This window comes from Pollicipes pollicipes, unplaced genomic scaffold (assembly GCF_011947565.3).
Source record: "Pollicipes pollicipes isolate AB1234 unplaced genomic scaffold, Ppol_2.1 Scaffold_2555;HRSCAF=2994_pilon_pilon_pilon, whole genome shotgun sequence".
NCBI classification, from domain to species: domain Eukaryota; kingdom Metazoa; phylum Arthropoda; class Thecostraca; order Pollicipedomorpha; family Pollicipedidae; genus Pollicipes; species Pollicipes pollicipes.
In genome coordinates, this window is record NW_023596136.1 from 31384582 (window position 1) to 31408024 (window position 23443).

Genomic DNA, 23443 nt, shown 5'->3' on the forward strand with positions numbered 1-23443 from the left:
CAAATAACCATATGTACACAATACAGAAGTAATGAAAAATATTGCAAATCCGTCTGTACAATCAGATATTGCTGAGACTGTGCGCATTTCCTTTACATGTGCAGGGTGAATGTATATTATTTTGTTATGCCGTACTTTAGCCCGCATTTCACATTGGTGATGAGAAAAGTAGCCGTATCTGGCGCGCTCTGAATTGCGGATGGCGAGAGTTCCTTGTAAACAATGTGTGGGGAATGTCCGAACCTGTGGGATGGCCGTCACGTGTTGCGAAATCCTGGGATTTTTAGGTCATATTTGTTATTCTGTAGGTGGGGTGCAGACCGAATACTGTGCGGTCCCCAAGTCAGCATAGACACAGCTGTTGATCTAGTATGTATCGCACGTTTGCCTGGGTGTGCTCCCCAGGTGTGTTGCATAAACAGTATGGCTTGAGAATAATGCGGACGCATTGTTTGCTGCACCTCTATAAGCTTGGAGCAATGTACATTGAAACTAATGGCAGTTTTAATCGAAATCCCAAGGCTGAATTTATGTTTCCTTGTGGTCTAAACCCAGAACAACTTTGGTATGTTTTTGAAGTCCTGTATTGCGGTGTGTCATGTAATAACCATTGGTTGCTACATCTGGGAAGAACTAGGCCTCCATTTGTTTTCTACACTGGTCATATTGATTCCAGTCGAAAGATGCTGAGATGAGCATAGGCTCTAACACCAGATTGGAGTGAAGTGCAATCATAATTGTGAAATATTGGTTTGATTGCTAAGAGGAATACATGGGCATGAGTTTTAGCTTGGGGTGATGATAAATGGCAGTGGGTGTTCTCCAACAAAACTCATTTCATTTACAATTATTGACTAGCTTTGCATCAGTTAAGTGTTATGACAGCTTTGTGCTAATGGACCAGATTTGTTAATTCCTTTCCTTACTTGCCTGGTTGTGTTATGTATTTATATTTTTAGAAGTTTTTTGGTGAAGTGATTATTTACCACCTCCATTCTGCAACACATGAGATGTCCTCATTAGTGTGCATGACAGCTTACAGCCAACACACTCAGTGTGTTAGTCATGTTTGTGAAAATTGTAAGCCTGCATGCATATTTCCCTTGCTGTTTTGTATTTACTAAATATCATGTAAAAATAGCATTGCATGGTATGCACTGCAAATAAACCCAGAAAACATTCTAATAATATTTTTCATTGTGGCTACCTGTATGATGTGACTAGAAGGGAAATTTGAGTATGATCTATTGTTATCTTGTATCTATGTTGCAACATATATGTATATATATATATATATATATATATATATATATATATATATATATCTGTGTTACATCTGTGTTGCATCTGTGTTACAGAGAAAATATTTTTGACATGATTGCATCATCATGCTCTTTTATTAACACATTTGTATGATAGGCACTCAATACAAACTTTAATAAACTTAGTGTTCAGCACACATGTTCTTAAGTCTGACCTGCACTATGTTTGATGTGTCAACATTCATTATCACTCAGTGTGGTTTCTGTGAAGATGCTTAAAGGTTTGAACCATAATTGTTTTTTAACAAAGATTCCTGCCTCTCATCCCAATGAAAAAATATTAACCAGATGTCTAACAACCCAGAGTATTTGTTGAGTGGCAGGCTTCACCTTTCCACAAGCTTCTGGAAGCAACTGTGCTGTCTGTAACCCAACAATGTATTCTAGGAGCTGAGGTTCAGATTCTGTCACTTAAGGTTTTATGGTATCTAGGCTTTACCTGCATTTTTGCTTTTGGTTAGCTATCACCTGGGGTGACATCTCACCTACACAGCTGTGCAGCTTGATCAGCCAGGGTCTGCACAGCCGGGGTAGGCCTGTGGCAGACAGCATTTAGCTGGCCACTGGTCACAACAGGATGTTTGGTTAAAGTTGCCCAGATAGGATCTATATGTGTGTTAATGCACTGCATAACAAAGAACTTACAAAGTGTTTGAGATTCTCAGTAACATGTGTGAAGTGCTTGGTAGTAGAAATATTGGTCACTACTTTCATGTAATAGGAAACAATGTAACAGGAGGTTGCTGGTATCACTCTTATATGCTTGTAAATACCTATGTTTGAAATCTCAGCCCCTCCCCCCAAAACAAATGTCAGGGCCCTCTAGTGCCATTATGGTGGAAGCTACCTCATGTCATGTACCATTGTCCCTGCAGGGCTGCAGTCCTGGCCACAAGATGTCGCTGCGTCCGCGCCAGGTGGACTTTGATGCCATGTGGGGTGGCATCAAAGAGACTCTGGCAGGGGTGATAACGCTGGGCGCCGTGCCGCGAGATGTGTGGAGCGACCGGTTCGCCGATGTGTACGCCCTCTGCGTGGCCTACCCGGAGCCGCAGGCGGCGCGGCTCTACTCGGAGATCAAGACGTTCCTGCGCGAGCACGTGGAGAGCCTGGAGCGCCAGATCCGCGACGCCGGCGAACCCAACCTGCTCTCCTGCTACCACAAGGCCTGGTTTGTCTACAACAAGGGCTCACAGTACTTGGACAACCTTTTCATCTACCTCAACATCCAGCACTTGAAGAAGCGGAAGGTGACGCTGTCCGACCTCATCTACGGCGGCTACGACGCCGACGGCGACTCGGCCATCCTGGAGGTGCGCGAGCTGAGCCTGTCGTTGTGGCGGCGGCACATGATCGAGCCGTTCCAGGAGGCGCTGGTGCGCCAGCTGCTGGAGCGCATCAACGCGTACCGGCAGGGCGCGCTGCCGGACGGCGAGCACGGCGTCATCCGAGACGTCATCCAGTCGCTGGTCGACGCCGAGGGCTACAAGAAGGCTAAAGAGCTGGAGCTATACGAGACCGTGTTCGAGCGGGCTTACCTGCGCGCCAGTGGCGAGTACTTCGGCCGCATGGCCAGTCAGCTGCTGCTCGAGTGCGACGTGTACGGCTACATGGCGCGCGTGCTGCAGGTGATTGCCGACGAGCAGCTGCGTTGTATCAGCTACCTCAACGCCAGCAGTCACGACCGGGTGCTGGCCGAGCTGCGCGCGCGCCTCGTGGAGGACCACCTGGAGCTGATCCTGGCAGAGACGCCGACCATGGTGCGCGAGGAGCGGCGCACGGACCTGCGCCACCTGTACGAGCTGCTGCGGCCGCTGCAGCGGCCCGAGCCGCTGCAGCAGCTGGTGCGGCTCACCGAGGAGCACGTGCGCACGGTGGGCGTGGAGCGGCTGGTGAGCGCGCGCGGCACCGACAGCCCGCAGGCGTTCGTCGAGACGGTGATGCACGTGCACAACAAGTACTCGGCACTGGTGAGCGAGGTGTTCCGCTGCGACCAGATGTTCACGGCAGCGCTGTGCCGCGCCTGCTCGGCGGTAGTCAACCACCGCGCCGCCGGCGACCGCCACTGTCCGGCGCCCGAGCTGCTGGTGCGCTACTGCGACTCGCTGCTCAAGAAGTCGACCAAGGGCGTGACGGAAGCCTCGCTGGAGGAGCGGCTTGGCACGATTGTCGTCATCTTCAAGTTCGCCGAGGACAAGGACGCTTTCCAGAAGCACTACCAGAAGTTCCTCTGCAAGCGGCTGATGTACGACAACACGGTGAGCTTGGACTCGGAGGAGATGATGGTGACCAAGTTCAAGCAGACGTGCGGCTACGACTTCACCAACAAGCTGTCGCAGATGCTGCGGGACGTCAACGTCTCGCAGGAGCACACCGCCAAGTTCGGCGCGTACCTGGCGGAGCGGGGCGTCGCGCTGGGCCACAACTTGGCCATCAAGGTGATCCAGTCGGGCGCCTGGCCCATCCCCACCACCAGCATCGTCGAGTTCCGTGTGCCGCAGCAGCTGGAGCAGTCGATCCAGAACTTTGAGGAGTTCTACAAGGGCAAGTTCAGCGGCCGCAAGCTCTCCTGGTTCCACCACCTGAGCCACGCAGAACTGCGCCTCGGCTATCTCCCGCGCATGTACCTGGTCACGCTGCACACCTTCGCCATGGCTGTGCTCGTGCTCTTCGAGACGGCCGACTCGCTCTCGGTCGACGAGATCCAGCGCACCACGGGCCTGCCCGACGACCACCTGGTGCGCAACGTGCAGGCGCTGGTGGACGCTCGCCTCCTGACGTGCGATCGCGTGCCGGCCACGGCGCCCGGCGCCGTGCTCTCGCTCAACACGGCCTTCTCCAGCCGGCGCACGCGCTTCCGCGTGCAGACGGCGCCGGCGCCGCGCGAGGCGCAGACCGAAGTGGAGCAGACGCAGCGGGAGGTGGACGAGGGCCGCAAGATGTGCCTGCAGGCGGCCATCGTGCGCATCATGAAGGCGCGCAAGCGGCTGCGACACAACGAGCTGGTGCAGGAGGCGCTGGCGCAGACGCGCGCGCTCTTCACTCCGCAGATCCCCATGATCAAAAAGTGCATCGACGTGCTGATAGACAAGGAGTACCTGGCGCGTGTGGCAGACGCTACGGACGAGTACAGCTACGTGGCGTGAGCTGCGAGCCGCCCTGGGCGGGCCGGCGGCCCTGGGACCTGGTGCGGCGCGACGCCACCCGTCGCTGGCCCGGCCAGGCGAGCCGGTGTGATGATCGGGTGGCGCGCGCCAGGTGCTACAGCAGGCAACGGTCGGCGCGCGACGGTACCCGGTAGTGACGCCCGCGCTGCCCGTCCGCCGGGGTTTAGTGTGATGTGCTCAGGGCGAGCAGTGGCTGTCCGGCTCGGTTGGTCGGGTCCGCAGGCGGCTGGTGCTCGTGTGCTCGCTGGCCCGGCCGCCGTTTTAATAGGACGCTAAACTAAGAATTCAGGTGCAATGTAGTGACACCGGGAGGATCTGTACTGATAACCCATACGGAGAATAAAGCGGAGAGTTTGTTATCGACCTAATGGCTGGTGTGTTGGAACGCCTGCGTGTTGGAGTCCAGGAACTGTGCGATTGCTGAGGCGTTTTGCTTGAATACCACGTTTTTTTGTCACGAATGTTCACTAGCCATGCTTATTTTGCACCTTCGTATTTTACCGGTTGAAGATCACGGTCAGGATTTATGAATTATACTCTGACGGCATCTGTTGACTTTGTACACAGTTTCCGGTCACGTAAATGCTGCGGCCCACACGGTGCGCGAATTTCGTACTCTCGGGGCTGCTAATCAACGCTGCTGTTCGACAGTGCGAGGCCTGGCGCAACCCGCGAGCGCAAAAAAAAAAACGCTGGAGCCCTTCCGGACCCCCCAAGCTGAATAGGGAGGACCTCTGCCGAGGAGACTCCACTAGGCACCGGCTGATTCGGCTCGTTTGGGGCCTTCCTTCACGAGGAGGCGCCGTCGTTGATCGGGATCCGGGCAGGCCGGCAGCGCGCCAGCAGTACATCGCTCATGCGTACACAGGGAGTTGTGCCGCCAGCATGGCAACCGTGGCAAACAGCTGAGTGCCATCAGATCTATGGCCCACCAAACGTGCCAGGCCTGGGAAATGAGAAACGGTAGTTAAACAGGTTTTGCGGAGAAAGTGAGGGTGGTGTTCAGGCATCTTATGCAGGATAGTCAGTGGCAATATGCACCTGTTTTGGACTTTGCGACTCGCAGTACCTTCAGATCACTGCGGGCTTCGACGTAGCCACGCGGCTGTCAACATATTCAGGATGAATGGCAGACAGTAATGTTGTGCTCAGAAACTGGGAACAAGTCCAGAGGTTGGGAAGGTGGCAAAGTTTCCCGACCACCTGTTCCCGGCTCCAGCCAGCCAGACGCCTTCCCACAGGAGGTGGTGGTCGGCGTGTTTATGTGTGAAGGCACGTCATGGGTGGCTGCGTGATGCGTTTCATGCAGGTTAGCGCTGTCCACCGCCCCGGCCAGCGGTCGCGTGTCAGGGTCATGCTTGGATGTGTTCAACCCAGAAATGTGAAATGGCGCTTCATGATCTCCGATCAAACCCGCCATTCCTCGCCTCGTCAAAACGAAACCTGATGTTTTATTCGCAAAACGATTAAGTGGTTAAATCACATGCATGTTTCATGAAGTCCAAGAAATTGAAATTGAGAAAATGGCATGGCAACTATATAACCCATTGTAGAAGACATACACTAGTATACAAATAACTAGTCTATATCAATTCTCATGAAATTGCTACCAATAAAATCGACCGAACATAACTCGGACGGTAGGTACTAACCAGAAATCAGAGGAACAGAATCCCCGAGCTGGCTCAGGCATTCTTACCTCTTGTCCACTTGTTACAAGAAAAATTCAGGTCGATGAACCATGCAAAGGACGCCCAGTGGTCCCCAATGCGCCTGATCACAAGGCGTACCGTTGAAGCATCGCTTTGCGATCACTGCGCGTGCTTCCGCCACGAGGCCCTTCCTCGTCCTCCTCGGCATTCACCTCAGCCAGCCAACCAGATGAGCGCTGTTTCTGGCATTGCCACGGGAGAGCATTTCGTCCCGAAGCTCGCAGCTCAGCTGAGGCGCTGATCGGTGCACCTGTGTCCCACCCTGCCCTCGCCGCTAGGCACCTCACCTCACTAGCGGGGCCCCCGGCCCAGGCGCCTCGAGCGCGCCCCGTCTCCGTATGCCGCCACCTCCCACCGGTCATCGTCGGCGCCGGCACAAACACCATACCAGGCAAGAACACTAGCTGTTTATTACTGAGATAAAAATGACACGACAGCTGGAATAAATAGCAATCCACGCGCTCAGAGCCAGCCGTTCGCGCACTGCAGCTATCCCATTGGTCATCGCTAGCACACTCGTTCGCTCACAGGAAGAGGCGGAGAAACAGACGGAGACAGACAGAGAGAGAGAGAGGCGGAGACAGGGGGAGACAGAGACAGAGCGCGGGACGACAACCCAGGCAGGGCGTGGGGAAAAGAATCGATCACGTGCACACGTCATAGAGAACAAACAAAACAGCTCGGTTGTGTGTGGGGGCGGGGCGGGGCCGATGGCACCCTGAGCGCTGCCGACGGCCGGCGGGCGGACGGGCCGCCCCGACGGCGGCGCGGCGCGGCGCGGCGGCGGCAGCGGCGGCGGCGGCGGGTGAGGGTGATAAAAACACACACCGGCGGCGGGGCGCGCGGCCTCGGGCGGCCGGCGTGTTTTGATTGGTTGACACGGCTCGCGGCGCCGCCGCACTGTGCTGTTCGGTCGGGCCGCGGCGCGGCTCGCTCTCGCGCTAGACTTTGTACACTGGCGGCCGGTCGGCGGCGTCGGCTGGCTGCCGCGCCAGTCACATGCTCACCGCCAGGCGGCGCCAGGGCTTGCGGGCGGCGCGCCGCAGCTCGGGCGGCGTCAGGCGGCGCCGCATCCGCCTGCCGGTGGAGGCCCGTCAGCGAGGCGCGCGGCTCGTGCGCCACCGCCACGGCACGGCCGTCGCTACCGAGGCCGTGCTGGCGAAATGACGGCCAGGCATCATGTCAACCACTCCAAAAGTCCATGGCTCAGCCCGTTAACAGAGACGCGATTACACACAGCCTTTCAACAGAAAGTTATCAATGGGAGTCCCCAGCGAATCACAAGCGAGCAAAGGCTAATTGTTGGTACCACACGGCCTGGACAACATCGGGCTGTAGTCATCACAAGGTGACCAATAGCAAGATTTAAAGGAAATATTCAATATTTAAAGATAACGAAATGAGCATCACATATGATGAAATAAGCTAACCTTATAACTCCCGGTACATTCTGAAGTGGAAGACTGCTATAGACAACACAATTTCTATGTTTAGCAAATACGCTCCTTAATACCTCATTGTTTGATCACGTCATCGCACCTTGCACAGCGTCACCTGAGAGCCAATTGACGGCCGTCAGATCTGGAGATCGTGCTCACGAACGCCAGATATGAACAACTCGCCAATCATATTTCTATCAGGCCTTCACCACCGCATGGCTAATGGAATGGTAAGATCTGAATGACTTCATCATGGCATTATGGATGCCTGTATGACCTTGATATAGTCTTCCCAAAATGGTCTGTAATCTTCGCAGGCGTGTAGCTCAGAAAATCGAGGGGTTTAGATCTTAAGAACGGCAGGGCTGTTAAATGCACAGAATGATCTTCAAGATGGCTACTCCATCTCAAAACCCCATACAAATGTGGAACATCTCTTTAACAATCATGGTACGGGTCATGCCGACCAATATGCACAAACTGCCATAACACTGGCCCGATTGGGCACGTCATTTGCCCATCTGCAGTACAAGTTTACCGACTAGAACAGCACTTCAGCGTTGTCTTGTCCCAGCCAGCGTATTTCTGTTTTGCTGCTGAACCACTTCCCTTGACTCACGACAGCAGGAGAAAAGGTGCTTTTCACGTGGAGGAAAAACACTCGCTTGTTGTGTGGGGGCCACTCTTGACTCCCAAAAAGGCAGTGCACCAATTCTCACACTGTCACTCACGGCTACGAACACAGCACACACAGATCTGTCTCTGGCCACCGCTCAGGGCTTCGACACCGCCACCTTGACCCTGGCCGGAACAGCTGGAGCAAGCCCCGGCTGACCGGAATACAAAAATGTCAACCCGTCCATGCCCATAGGCCCTCACCCCTAACGGCAAAAGTTCCTCTGCATGAGTGGATACGTTGCCTTCACCCCAGCGCGGCGAGGCGTGCGCATGCAAAACTAGAGCCCACACCCCACTTATCAATCCGCAGCCTTCGCAGCCTCCACCCATCATAGCCCAGCACTTGCTGACACACTGGTTCTGGCCCACTGCCCCCCCCCCCCCCCCGTCCCCAGTCACACAGGTCTTACTTTGTGTTGGCGTTAGCCACGTGGAACACGTCGTCAGGCGCGTCGGCCAGCGAGATAACCTTCTGGCGTCCGCCGCCCAGCCGGGTGACGGTGGCGATCTTGGCGCGGCCGCCGCCGTTCACGTGGTTACCGGAGCGGGGCGCCGCCGGCTGGCGACACGAGCCCGGCGCGGTCACAGCCACGGCCACGGTCACGGTCACGGCCAAGGTCACGGTCACGGTCACGGTCACGGTCACGGTCACGGTCACGGTCACGGCCACGGTCACGGCCACGGCCACGGTCACGGTCCCGTCCCGTCCCGCGGCACCCGGGGGCGCACATCACACCCCATCGCCTCGCCTAGTGCGGCTCCACTGCCGGCTCAGACGGCGCCGGAAACGGCAGCGCAACGGACAGGGGACATCCGCCAGCTGATCTCTCCGAGCACATACACGTCGTGAGCAACACAAGCGATCCATGTCATCGCGCGAACGGGCGTGGCGGCTGTGGCCGGTCTGTTCTGCCTCCGACCTGCTGTGACCCACCGATCTCTGCCAGTGCCATATGACCGACGTAGTCGGTGCGCCCCAAGGCCCAAATAATAATAATAATCATCATCATATCTGCCAGTGGGCTGGGCGCAGCGCCGGCTGCGCCCGCGCCCGCGCCCAGCGGGCTAGCGTTTCGCGCCACTCGCGCACGCGCACGCGCCACTCACCGGGGCGGGGGGAGCCGGGATCGGTGTGATGGAGACAGAATCCCGCGGGCGCTTCGGCGTGCTCGCTGAAACGACACGGCTCCGGGTCAGCCACCGCCTCCACACGACTTGGGCGCGCGTCAGCCACGGCTCCACACCCCAGACGGAAGGTCCCCGCACTGTCTCACACGACAGAGACGCCGCCACTGGCAGCCTTCACAGACAGGCCACGTCAGACCACCGGACCAGCCAACCGATGGGCGCGCATCTCAGCCGGACTCCTCAGATTGTCATAGCCGGCCGGCACCCGCAGCCGTACCAGACCGGGCAGAGCGCGCGCGTCGCCTGGCCGGCCTGACTTTCCTCCCCGCTGGTTTCCTCGCACTGACCATCCACGCCGTTGGTCTCCTCGTATGGCCGCTTCCGCATCAGGGTGACGCTCGAGTTCAGCTGGATCTTGCTCTCCACCGGCGTGTAGATGAGGCTGCCGTCTGTGCGCAGGGCGGGAGGCCGTCACGCGCGGGGCGTCACGCCGCAGACCGGCGCACTCTGTCGGTCACTGGCCAGGCTGCTCCAGCGCGCGGCGCACTATGCGCTGGAGCAACGCGTCTTCAGACAGGACGTGCAGGAGACGGTTTACATCCACGATTTACAACGGGGCGGAACCACCCGGTGGCTTGTTATGAGACACGCGAGATCCCAGCACCAGCATCCCGTACGGCGGACACGCGGGCGAGCGTCGGGTGCCCGGCTACGCGCCACATCAAGGCTCAGCGTTGGCTGTACAAAACCGCGCGAACACCGAGCCCCGCGCCTGCACCAAATCCCACGGCAGAGCATCAGAACAGATTGATCAATCAACCAATCAATCACGACAAGGCGCCCCTAGGTGTTGGAACGTCAGGCAGCCTTTACTTCATCTGCCCCTGATCTGGTTCGGCACAGCAGCCCACTAAAACATGACCACGTGGCCTGCACGGCGGCATTGTAGCTGACGCCAGCCCTGAGCCAGCACCACCCATGCGCCGACCACTGGCGCCCGTCTCCTCAGTGCAGCTCCGTCACAGCAGTCGCAACTGTCTGATCTGTCCGGGGATGTGACGACGGCTGCCTTCGGCATCACCGCACCGCGCTCTGAGCCGGGCCCAGCCGCCCGCCTCGCGGGAGCCGGACCCACCCTCACCCCACCGCCACTCACCGGGTGCCTTGGGCGGCCGCGGGAAGGCCACCCGCTCCGGCTGCGGCGGCGGGCCCGGCGCCGGCACCATCCACTCCGGGTGCTGCAGCTGGTGGCCCAGCTTGGGCCCGATGGCCGAGACCGAGCCGCGCTCGCGTGGCTTGCAGCGCGCCTGCAGCAGCGCCTGCAGCTCCTCCTCGCTCCTTTCCGTCATCAGCTGGTTACCTGTAGTCAGTGGTGTCACACGGCGTCACCGCCCGCACGGACAGACGGCACGTGGGGGCCGCCGCGGGACTGGCGGCTGTCTGCCGTAAAGACGGCACGTGGAGGCCGCCACAGGGCTGGCGGCTGTCCGCACGGACAGACGGCACGTGGGGGCCGCCGCGGGACTGGCGGCTGTCCGCACGGACAGACAGCACGTGGAGGCCGCCACAGGGCTGACGGCTGTCCACATGGTGACGTGTAGGCAGCGCAGGACACTAGATCGTCGGTTTGGTTCTACAAGACACCGGGAAGTCCTGCGGTGGCACGGCACACACCGACCAACACGGACAGTCTGGCCAAACATACACCGATTGGTTCGCCATTAAAGCCCGCAAACCAACCAACCAGCCGCTATCCCTCCCACAAATTCACGTGCACGGCGCAATCGCTCGCCACGCTCCGCACCCCAGCCGCGCCCGTCCCCAGCGGCGGCCACTCACACTCTGCCTTGATGGCGGCCACGTTGATGGCGTGGATGGGCGTGCGGGCGGCGCGGCGCGGCTTGATCATGTGGCGGCAGAGCCGACGCGACAGCCGCGTCATCGGCGTCGGCGCCAGGAAGAAGCTGGGCCGCGTGCGCGTGATGGGCCGCGAGCTGCCCGTGCCCGGCAGCAGCAGGCCGTGCGCGTTGGCCGCGTGGCGGATCAGCTGGGCGCGCTGACGGAACTCCTGGCCGCAGCCGGCCGACGTGCACCGGTGCAGCTTCACCAGCGACGCCGACGACGCCGAGTGCTCGCTCTCGCCGCTGGCCGACGGCGGCCGGTCGCCGTCTACGGACGGGGCACGGCGGTGTCACAAGCGCGGTGACGAGGTCACCTGCCCGGGGCAAGGTCAGAGGGACTCGCCGTCCGCAGAGGGGAGTGAGGACAGCGATGCTCGGTGACCAGGGGGCGGCGCGGTGGAGACGGCGCTCGCGCCGCCAGCAGGCCACCGACACTGTCGAAATCGGCACCGATTCTGCACACCCACCGGCCACACCTGTGCGAGACCATCACGGTGATGGCAACAAACTACGCCCGAAGCTTTTACCAACAGTTGGTACCTTGTTGGCACAAGGACCCATGAGCGCGATGGTAACGTGCCGGCGGGCGACTCACCTTCAGCCGTGGGCTTGCGCACGCCGCCGTACTTTTTCCAGCGGTCCCAGCAGTTGGCGCAGAGTCGGCCGCCGAGGTGGGTAGGCCCCCACGAGTACCACTGGCTCGAGTGAGTCTCTGTCGGCGGCCAACATGGCACCAGTTAGTCGACTGCCAGCGGCGAGTATGTGAGCACTCGTGAGGGGCCACGCGCAAATGGCGGAGCTCGCCGGCTGATCCAGTCCAACCTTCCTCTGCATGCTGATGAATATTTCTCACAGAGAACATCACGAGGGTCAGCAAGCATCAACAATGTTGCTCACTTGTCTCAAGTAGTAATGCTTGTACATACAATAATGTAGTGATGCCCATAGGATTAACAGCTGTCGGCGAAGGAATGTTGTGGCCCCTCCTCGCTACAAGCGCCAAAAATCATACAATAACCGACCGACATCCAGTGCTCTTCACTCGCCCCTACCAACCAGAAACGCCCCCCCCCCCCCCACTACCAAAAATAAGCACACAGACACAGCTACCAGACGCATCTCTGCTTAACCACTTCCTCCTGCACCGTCAGCGGTATACTACAGCAGCCTGCCCTAGCGTGACCCCAACATCCTCGTCCCTACCAGCCGTCTCCGGCGCGCCCTGTGGTTTCCACGTTCGTCCAGCGCAGCTCCAGCCCACCCTCTGCTCTCCAGCGGCCAGTCCTGCCGCCGCGCGAGCCGCCAGTCCGCCGCCGCCGCCCGCTCACCTGAGCAGCCGGCGCACGGCCGGCCCGTGTCCGGTCCGCCGGCGCCGTTCACCATCTTGCCGTTGCTGAGCGCCGCCGGGTTGGGCTTGTTGTAGTTTGGAATGTAGACCTGCTTCAGGCGTGACTCGGCCTCCACGGCCTTGACGCGCTTCTGCTGCACGTACCGGTCGGTCGTCTTCCACATGTAGTAGTACTCCACCAGCTGGGCGTTGCTCTTCCACGGCAGCTGCGGACGCGGCGCGGCGTTCAGGACAGGCGCGGCCGGCCGCCGGCCGAGCGGTGCGGCCAAAGGACACGCCGCCGCCGAGCTAAGCACTCAACACAGCCAGCGCGCAAAACGGGCTTATTTGCCACGAGTGCGAGCGCGTATGCGGGCTCCCTTGATCCCCACAAGGAAATCCAAACCGTTCTGACAACTGGATCGCGGACCCACCGTTGTTACACAACAGCGATGGGTTTGTTCTTCCCCAGACAGGCGAAAGCCTTGCGCCTACAGCAGAGGCTACAGGCGGTGGTGGAATTTTGACAGAGAGGGCGCTCAGAGGGCATTAAACCCTGATCAAGTAAGTACTCAGGATTTTTTAAACAGAAATGAGCCCAAGATCTGTGCACACACCACACAATCATGATCACACCACGCAAAAAGTACCAGACACGCGCGCGTCACATCAATTTCTATCGTCCAGTGAACTATCTCAACCGTTTTTCTTCCAAGCATCCACCCAACATGCCCGAACGTCCTCCCCACCCACACTCCAATCGCAATACCTTCCAATCGGACCTCGTCTCCTCCGCGCTCTCACTGCACAAGATCATGCACGCCTCCTGCGCGCCAACCTTGTCTACGATCCCATCTCCGCGCGCTGGAGTCGGGCTGGAGACGTCCCCAGCAGCATTCCCGGAGATCCCTCACAAACGGACACACTATGGGTGAAAGCTTTTCGCCTTTCTCGGGGTTGCCTCCGGGGCAGGGCGATTTGTTTGGATTTTGGCTCATAATTGATGCATTTCCTAATAACTTTAACTGAATTAAACTGTTGCATTTAAGTCTCGAAATAACACTTATAATGCCAATAAAGCAGAGACACTTACACTTGGGACTTTTTACTACATTCCAATCCTGAGAATCAAAATCCATAACTCTAACAGGGATCCTGTATGGTTATTCAGGTGCCATAGCACTTCATGGGGGGGGGGGGGGGGGAAGGAGTGAGGGACAAGGAAGTGGTTGGAAGTGGTGGTCGCACAGCTGAGTGGAAATGTTTCTGAATCCTCAAGTTTTTTTTTCTTGCAACAGATGATCAGAGCTACCAAGTCATATTTGAACATGGTCTTCAGAGTTAATCATAGCACAGCAAACCTCAGTTGATTAACGAAACTAGTTGAGGCAGTTGATGACAAACTCCTACAGGAAGCTAAGCAAAGCCAACTTTGCCACGAGACACGAATGCAAACATGCAACAACTTTTTTTTTACTCGACCTCTCGACCTAAAAAAACAGGCGGACACGAAAACTTCGCCTCCTACCTTCGTTGGGAAAACGCACTCCAAGCCTAAGTTCCCGAATCCAATTCCCTCTGGCCGCGGCCCAGCCGCCCCGTTGACCAAACCGCAATGCAGGACGCTCCAAACTCGGCTGCGACGCCGCGCCTCGCCTCGACCCCAGAACATCCTGACCCCTCACGGCCGCCCCAGCCGCGGCGCGCACTCACGAAGTCTTGCCGGACGTCGTTGAAGTCCTTGCCGTACTTCTCGAGCGCCTCCTCGAAAAGGTTGGCCTCACTGGCCGACCACTCCTCCATCTCGTCCCGGCAGAGCACGGGTCCGCTGGACGGCACCAGCGACGCCAGCGCCTTCGACATGTCGTAGTCGTTCTTGTGCAGCACGTCCATGGCGTGGAACTGCGACGCCCGACGCAGAGTCAGTGGCAGCATTCGGGGACCGGCGGCGGTTGTGGCAGTTTGAACGCTAGAGGCGGAGAGCGGCGCTCATGCGCAGACTGGTCTGGCTCGTCGAGCTGGAGCGGCCCGGGGCGCACGCGAACGCGCCCACAGGGCTGCAACAGCGGCGGCCGGACAGACCGGGACGGTCACGGAAAGAGGAGAGAAATGCAAGAGGCACAGTTGGAAAGGTAGGGATGGATATAGCGATGCGACCCAGCTACAAACTGGACGAGAACTCTTATAAAAAAAAACAGAAGTGATCTGAATACAACCTGGCAGCATGCGAGGTTGTGACACCCAGACGAGACGAGACTACGACGAGATCGTGACACCCAGACCCAGCCAGTAAGCGAAGGTTTCCCTTTAAACCTTTCACACTAAAGTGTTCAAAAACTTGGAATTCCTTCAAGTGACTGCTATAGGGCACTACTACCTCGGAAGAGCCCCACCACGCGCATTACGACATTCCCCTGCCACATCGGACGGCGGCCCTCCGGCAGGGTCCGGCCCCGAGCTTGGGCTGGCGCTCCCCGAGTCAGCTGCGCCCCCGGGCGGCCGGGGCGGCGTCCGACCGGCGGCAGCGCCCGCCACCCACCAGTGTGATGTCGCGGGAGGCGGCGGCGGCGCTCATGTGCAGACTGGGCTGCTTCACCGAGCTGGAGCAGTCCAGGGCGCGCGCGAACGTGCCGACCGAGCTGCAACGGCGGCGGCGCGGCGGCCGGTCAGGCGGGGCGCGACGTCCGGCCGGCGGCTAACGACCGTCCTCACTCGGCAGCCAGCCGGCGTCACGCCAGCTGATCAGATAACACGACCCTGCATACAATACCGTGCCGCACACGGCTGCCGCGTCCGGGTACGTGCAGTCACCCGCACACCCAGACACGACAGCTCGCGCCGCTTAACTGCACAGCTCACTCTTCAGGCCAGTGCGCGTGCGAATGATGATAAGATATACAGCTGTGGCGTGTGTAGTTATACAGTTGTAGGGATGCCCTGATATTGAAACTCACTGCAGCAAAACCTACCGCACTACCCATAACATTTTACTGACAGCATCACTAACACCGCCACGTGCCAACAGAAACTGGCCAAGACATGCTGAGGTCCCCGGCCCCGCCCTATCCCACACAGAACGCCGCCCGAGCCTCCTAGCAGCCCCGTCCACACCGTCCCCAGCCCCTCCGCTCGCGGCGCGGCGCACACGCACCGCGATATGACCATGAACTGGTCGATCTGACGGTCCGGCAGCTGGTGGTGCGGCGTCCACACCAGCGTCTCGAGCTCCTCGGAGCGGCGCGGGTCAGTCTCGCCCGGCTGCCGCAGGGTCGCGCACGACATGTCCGCCTGGTACTTGCTGCCCACGCGGATCTCGCCCTTGTCAGCCAGCAGCGTCTTCTGTTGCGGGTCGTACACCAGCGAGTAGAAGAAGCAGTTCTGCCGGCAGGGGCAGACTGTGGGTCAGGGGTGGGGAGGGGGGGGGGAGTCAGTCGTGCAGTTCGACGGGGCTCGCCGCCCGGGCCTGCTCAGCGACCGGTCGGCGCAGGTCATCACGGAAGACGCACGATCGCTCAGGAGCAACGCCTCATGGCGGTCGTCGGTGTCAGCATAGCTCTCAGAGCTCTCGGGGTCCAACCCTCGTTCGGTGCAGCTCTCGGGACTCACCTCTCGTTCGGTGCAGCTCTCGGGACTCACCTCTCGTTCGGTGCAGCTCTCGGGGCTCACCTCTCGTTCGGTGCAGCTCTCGGGGCCCACCTCTCGTTCGGTGTAGCTCTCGGGGCACCTCTCGTTCGGTGCAGCTCTCGGGGCTAACCTCTCGTTCGGTGCAGCTCTCGGGGCCCACCTCTCGTTCGGTGTAGCTCTCGGGGCTAACCTCTCGTTCGGTGCAGCTCTCGGGGCTCACCTCTCGTCGGTGTAGCTTCGGGGCTCACCTCTCGTCGGTGTAGCTCTCGGGGCTCTTACCTCTCGTCGGTGTAGCTCTCGGGGCTCACCTCTCGTCGGTGTAGCTTCGGGGCTCACCTTCGTCCGGTGTAGCTCTCGGGCTCACCTCTCGTCCGGTGTAGCTCTCGGGACTCACTCCCGTCCGGTGTAGCTCTCGGGGCTCTCGGTCTCGTTGAGTAGCGTGACAGAGCACTTGCCACGGATGTGCGTGGCCGGCAGCGTCTCCACCTGGCGCGGAGAGGAAGAGCTCGCGCTGGTTCAGCAGGTGGCGCTGCAGGGCCGCCTCCGTGTCGGCCTCCTTGTCGCCACCGCCCTCGCCGCCCTCCTCCTCTAAGGCACCTGGCGGATGGGACCGACAAGTCAGACGGGCCGCCGGCCGGACGAGTGGCGGCGGAGGTGGTGGTTACCCGAGTGCTTGACACGAACCGGCGGGCGACAACACCGGAGATGCAGGCGAACCCCACCAGCGTGTAGTGGATATTATGATGTTGCCAGTCAACCATGGTGATGACCATGATCAAGGAGCAGTGACAGCATTCGAGGGGCTCTGGCAAAGGTAAATCACAGCAGTTCGTGACGGTCGCCGACTACGAATACAAAGCTTCCGGTCACGTAACGAGGTCGGTGTAATCGCCAGAATACAGCCTCACCAGAACCAGGCGTGCGATACTCGTGAGCGGCAGGTAAAGTGGGCGATGTAGCGGCAGGTAAAGTGAGAGGTGAAGCGGCAGGTGAAGTGAGAAGTGAAACGGCAGGTAAAGTGAGGGGTGAAGTGGCAGGTAAAGTGAAAGGTGAAGCAGCAGGTAGAAGTGCGAGGTGACTGGTGGGAGTGCCAGACTCAACGTCAAGCAAGTTCGAGAACATCGCATGCACCTGACCGATCGTAACAATTCCTTGCTTCACCTCCCCTCCCTCCCACAATGTAGAGCTCCACAACTAAACGGGAGTTCCAATGGATTTGAACGAGACAAACAAGGAGCAAGCTGTTTTTATACCGATAAAGCACGACCAGCTTCCAGCAATGTCATAAAACCCTACGCCACGACCGCACCACACATCCCGAGTGCTCACGCTGAGCACACAGGAGGGGGAAGGGGAGGCGAGTGCGACCGAGCCGCGCCGACACCTCTCTACCGCGTCTCAGCATCGCGCCGTGAGCGCGGCTGGGGGCCGGGGCGGGGGCCCGGGACGGCGCCCGACCGTGCGTCAGAGGTGTCGGTCAGTCAGTGGGCCGGCCGCCGGCTGCCGACATCGATCCGCGCCAGATACACACGACTGCGAGGCGCGGCGGGCGCGCCGCTCGTCACGGTCCGGTTCGTCGCCGCCGCCCGGCCAGCCGGTCAGCCGGTCCGGCCGGACGGACGGCAGCCCGTCAACAAGCGGCCGCATCTGCAGCCGCCGCCAGATGGCGCGCCGCTGGACGGTGTCAGCGACGGCGTCCGGCGCTGACTGCACTCCGGACTCGCTGGAGGCGTGCGTCATCGGGGCTTCCCGTCGCCGCCACCAGGGGCCCGGCGGCTCATTGCGGCCGGAGCACCCCGCGGCTCATTACTGGCCGGGGCTGCCGGGCGGCCGCCGCCGCCGGCCCGCCGAGTACGACACCCGCTATTGCATCAGCGCCGGTGCAGGTCGGATCGCGAGCGGGCCCTCAAACAGAAGAGCCCGCAAACGTATCAACACCAAGGCTCACGAGCTGCCGCCAGGTCCACCCTGCCGCACCTCGTGATAACTTGCGCGAGCGTCTCTGAACGCAAGCGTATCGCATTCTGGCGGAGTGACGGTCCCGCATAATGGTCCGACGAGTGAACGGACATCACCTAACCAGCCAACAGTGTCCCTGAGGGACGTGGGCGTCACGCTCATTGCGACAGACTGTAGCCATCACGCCCAGAAGTCGGCTCTGCCATCACACGGCCGCCTTGAAATAGGCTGACGGCCCGGTACGGCCGCACGGGGCGCTGGCAGAGCGCCACGCTTCAGTCAAACGGCTTCTGCGCCGTACGCTGGCATGAAAGGGCGCCCTGGAGGAGCCGTTCCCGTGGAAAGATCGGACGGCGCTTGGTGAACGAGCATGTGAGCGCTTGGCTGAGCTCGCAGTCCGCTTCAGTAAGCGTGCAGACGTGCTCACTCAGAACCCGCTGAAACGAGCCCGACAGTGCAGCGCGTCCCAAAACCGTTCGTCGAAAGGTCCGGAATTCATGTTTCTCGGTACACTGCAAATTGCAACCGCAAATCGAACACGATAAGCCACTGGTTAAACCTGATAAGCGCGAAGCCCGAAGGCATGCCCACCACCCGCACCGGTGAGCGGAGATCCAGCACCACCTGTTTCCCGCCCGGCGGCGTGTCCGACCGCGCAGTGCCGCGGGCCGTGTCACCGCGCCAGAGCCGGAGTCGAGAGGGGGTGGCCGATGACCGGCGCCGCTGCCGCCGCCACTCTCCCCCGCCATTATCGGAGAGCCGCATCGCGGGGCGAGTGACCGCCGGCCGCCTCCCGCGCGCCAACGGCGGGACGCAACGCCCGCGGCCGGACGCCGCCGGCGGGTCGGCCTGGTGTAGCGTAGCGCCATTGGCTACAACCGCGGCGCCGCAGGGACTCATGCGCGGAAACGTGACGGTTAGGCGCACGACGGCGGGCACGGGGGGAAGAGCCATATCACCGCCGACTTCTGCTTGCACCCGCCTGCCACACATCGGCGGATAAGCGATGGTGGTCGCGACACGCCTCGCTCGACCGGACCACCTCGCATCGGTCATTGCCGACCGCTCTCCAGCCGGGGTCAGAGCGAGACGGCCCCTCCCCCTGCGGCGCACTCGGGCCGTGTCGATCGCAGCGAGCCGCCAGCCGACGACGCCGACCGCGCCGCTTTGGCCGCCTCTAATTGCGGAGCCCGACGCAACACGACGCAAGCGGGTCACGGCGACGGCGGGCCGCCGGCGGTGCCATCAACCGGGCGCCGCTCATCACGGAGATCACTCGCACACGCATGTCACGAGCCGTGCGAAGAAATCCCGCTGGTCTCCGCAGTCGTCAGTGCTTTTGTTTCATTGTTTTTGCCGTGCATCAGTTTCAGTGGCCAGCCGATGGAACCGGGGGTGGCAGACGGGGGTTCGCGGCCATCCGTCGCCAAAATAAGAGCCGGCCAAACAAGGGCCACACAAAGGTGTCTGGTGAGCAGGCGAGGCGGGGTGGCCGGTCGGCCGGCGGCGGCGGGCGGCCGGCAGCGCAGCCACCGGGCCAGCGGCGCCGCCCAAAGGTGACTGGCAGCGGAAAGGTGGGGGGGGGGGGGGGGGGAGGGGGAGGGAGGTGGCGGGCGTGGACCGGTGTCGGCCATCCGGGCACCGGCCGAACTGGGGCCGGCGCCACACACGGCATGGTCAACATCCGGCCCGGTCACCTCCGGCGGCGTCGCACGCCTGGTGACGCGGACGGCGCCCGCTGCCAGTGGCCCTAACCGGGTTGACCGGGGAGCGGTCAGTGGCCTCTCGGTCGTGCCCGCCGCCCGGCTCTGTCCCCGGCGCCGAGGCGGCGGCCGCACGGGAAAAGTACGGGGGATCCCATCGAGCGATCCCCCCACCACCGGGCCGCTGAGAAGATCTCAGTCCCGAGCATCCGCTGCAGGGCCTGCCGTGCAACGGCACGACCGACACCGCAATCCTAAACGCGACGAAACGAAAAGAACGCCGCTCGCGCCAACGACACCTGACCCATCACTGGCGAGGCGGTTGACCAACCGGTCAGACTAGAGCAGTACCGGTTTGAACCGGTCACGCATGTCAGACACCCAGCCGCCGCAACCTTCTTCAGTTCACATCCATCAAGCCTTTCATAGCCAGCAGAAGACTTCCTTCAGATGACCGTGCATTGGGCAGAACCCGGGGGCCGCCGGCCTCACACAGCGAAATGTCGTCGGACGAAGACAGAGGAGCGGCAGCGGCAGCGGCGCCACCGGCCGTACGACCCCGGCGAGGGAGCACGGCCAGCCGGACAGCACGCCCCCGCGCACACCTACACGGGGCTGTTCCAGCCGGTAAACTTGGGTCGGATTCCGCTCCAGCGTTCTCAGACTGCAGCCCGCAGCGCGTGGGGTTCGTTTTCGATTCCGAGCAGCACGGCACAATTTGAAGTCGAGGCCGATTCCGACTTGAGACGAGTCTGAATTCCGGAATGCACTCCGATAAAGCTGGCTACAATGACATAGTAAGAGATACTGTCCTTGAGCTCCATAGAACCCTGCACGAGCAATTCATCCAACAGCTATCAGAATAAAAGCATCTGCTGACTCGTCACTCTGCTGTCCATGTCCACTTCAGCCGACCCATCAGCTCAGCGATTCCCATCAGACTCGCAAAATATCTCAGCTCAGCGAAATCGATTCCGCTCGGACTGCGCTCGAACTTGGTTTACTCCGGAGCCGACCGGGGCAGCACCGGGGGTCAGTCCAGCCTCTGCCGCGCCGCTCGGGCTCGCCACCACCCGCCCGCCGGCCGCCACTAATTCAACGCCAGCCAGCCGGGCGCCGGGGATCCACACAGCGCAGGGCTGATTTAGTTCCGAAACACCGGTCCCAGGGCGGCCAGCGGCGGTTTACCAACGCCGACGCGGCTTTCCAAGGGTAACGACGGGTTGAAACCCGCCCCTCCCCCCCCCCCCCCTCAGATCCCATAGCTGGTCACAGCGGCAGCGCAGAATCACCGAAGACGATTTTTCAAGCATTGAACCGCTGAAGGCTTTCAGCACTTTACTACAAGGTCGTAAGACAATGTTTCTGCTCGTGCTTCGAAATGTCGATTGGCCGTCTCTGGGGCGTATAAAAAGCAAGTACCAAAGGCATCAGCGGGGCAATTAAACGCCCACCATACCAGGGGAAGGGGAAACTAATCAGGGCGAGTGACACGGCTGTTCGCAACACTATAAACGCAACCATTTAACGCATGTGTCGGTCTCCTCCACAATGTTTCGAGGACAGTTGCTAAGCGGCATATGACATCAAAATGAGGAAGTAGAGCAGTTTTATAACGTATCGCGAGCATCACATCAGGGCGTTCGTGTGTTCGCGTCATGCAGCCTCTGTCACGCACTGCACCGAGGGACGGGAGCGACACCAAACTAGGAAGGAAGTGCCGTTTCGCAGTTCAGCGACAAAGGCTGCGAGGCGACATCTGCTGTAGTATACGTCCCGCGTTCCTTCCATAACCTCATGCAATTAATATCTCAGCGAGTTTTCCGAGAATCACGCGAACGAAAGGAGTTTTACAACTTTCTGCAAAGATTCGAGGCAAACTTATGTGCACCGTCAACAACGATCACGTCCGACGATCTATAAGTATCCTGAAGTCTTCAACTGGTTCAATGGAGGGGATTTTGCACCCGACATAGCTGAGCTCATTGGATCACGAGGTCGAAGAACGACGGGCGTCGTTAAGGTCCCGGTATCCCAGACATGTACTTATCCCAGAGCTCGCCAGCATGACAACAGCAGCAAGGAGCATGAGGAATACCGCCACCATCTGGCATTTGAGCTCACTGCGTGGATGTGAAAGGACCCAGCTATAACGGGAGTGCACGCCCGTCCCCTCACAATTTTTTGGGAGGAGCATTCCCAGCCTCACGCGTCCAACAGCGTCCGCGACAGCCCGATCAGGACAGCACGCAACGATCGCGAGACAGCCGGCTCCGTTGAGGCCGACGGGCCGGTCCGGGCCGCCGGTCGCCGAGCACCCACGCGGGCGGCCGCGGCGAGCTCGTAAACCAGCGGCGCCCGGCGGCGGCGGCGGCGGCGGCGGCGGCGGTGGCGGCGGCGGGCGCAGCTGGTGCGATGACGCCGCGGCGGCGGGCCCGGTGGAGACGGGCCGGCCGCCGCGCCGCTCTGCGACGGGTCGATACCGCGAGACGCGGCGGCCGGCGCGGTGCGGCCAGGTGCGGCGTCACGGCACCGGCCGGCCGGCTGCCTGCCGCAGACCAACGGGCGCCGCACGGGCCCGCCCGCTCTGGCGGTACCACCAGTCCTGCCGCCGCCGGCCCGCGCCCGGGGTGGGAGGACCCGAGCGCGCGGTTCGCAAATGTTCAGGGTGAGCGATGGCTCGTAAAGCCGACTGCAATATCGTCACCGAGCCCCGGTCTTCTGCAGATACAAACGACCGCCTATTTACCAGCACGGGTTTCATGAGCACCACTCCACAACCGACGATACTTCAAAAGCTGAGTTATTCGAGAGGCTCGTATGAAGACGTCAATTTATCCGCCATAAACAGAAAAGGGAGCGGAGACCATCGAGCGCCATATTATAATGAAGCAACCCGTCACAAAAACGCCCAGCTACGACTCTCGGCCCCTCCACTCCCACCAACCACCAGGCTCGGTAAGCATGACATGTGCATGCACAGGCAGCACCTTACGGGCCGGGAGCCTCAGGCTGCGGGGGAGGGGTAACCCTCGGCAACGGCTCGCCTGTCTCATCACCGCGGCCTTGGGAGCAGCGATTAAAAAGCGGCCCGACTCCTCGGCGGATACACGCTCTGGCCGGCCGGCAGCCGAGGCGGTGACCACTGACCCCATGCTAGCCACTGTACGGGCGTGCACCGGTCCCGGCGAAGACGCGCCGGCGGCCGGCTATAATTAGCCGACGGTGACGAGCGGCCGCCGGCGGGCGCACCGGCCGTCACCGGTCACCGACTGACCCGGCCAGGTCATCGGGTCGGCACCAGTGGCGGCGGCGACAGCGGCGGCAGCGGCGGCAGCGGCCGGTCAGCGCGCGGCGACCGCAGATGCGGGCAGGCGGTGCCGTCACGGATCGATACCCCCTCCCGGCGGCGGCCGGCTCCGGCGCCCAGCCCGCCCGCCATCAGCCGTCCATGTCGCCGGCCACGCACCGAGCGCGCGGGGC

At 60.5% G+C, this 23443-nt stretch overlaps 1 protein-coding gene across 1 annotated transcript in view; it reads left to right on the forward strand.

Moving 5' to 3' along the window:
* The first annotated feature begins 214 nt into the window (after positions 1-214).
* Cul2 (cullin 2) overlaps positions 215-23443 on the forward strand; it is a 24682-nt gene continuing 1453 nt past the window's right edge. The window contains exons 1-2 of the mRNA XM_037228310.1: positions 215-369; positions 2198-4327. Of these exons, the coding sequence (XP_037084205.1) occupies positions 223-369; positions 2198-4327 (2277 nt within the window). The 5' untranslated portion in view covers positions 215-222. The remainder of the gene's footprint in view (positions 370-2197; positions 4328-23443) is intronic.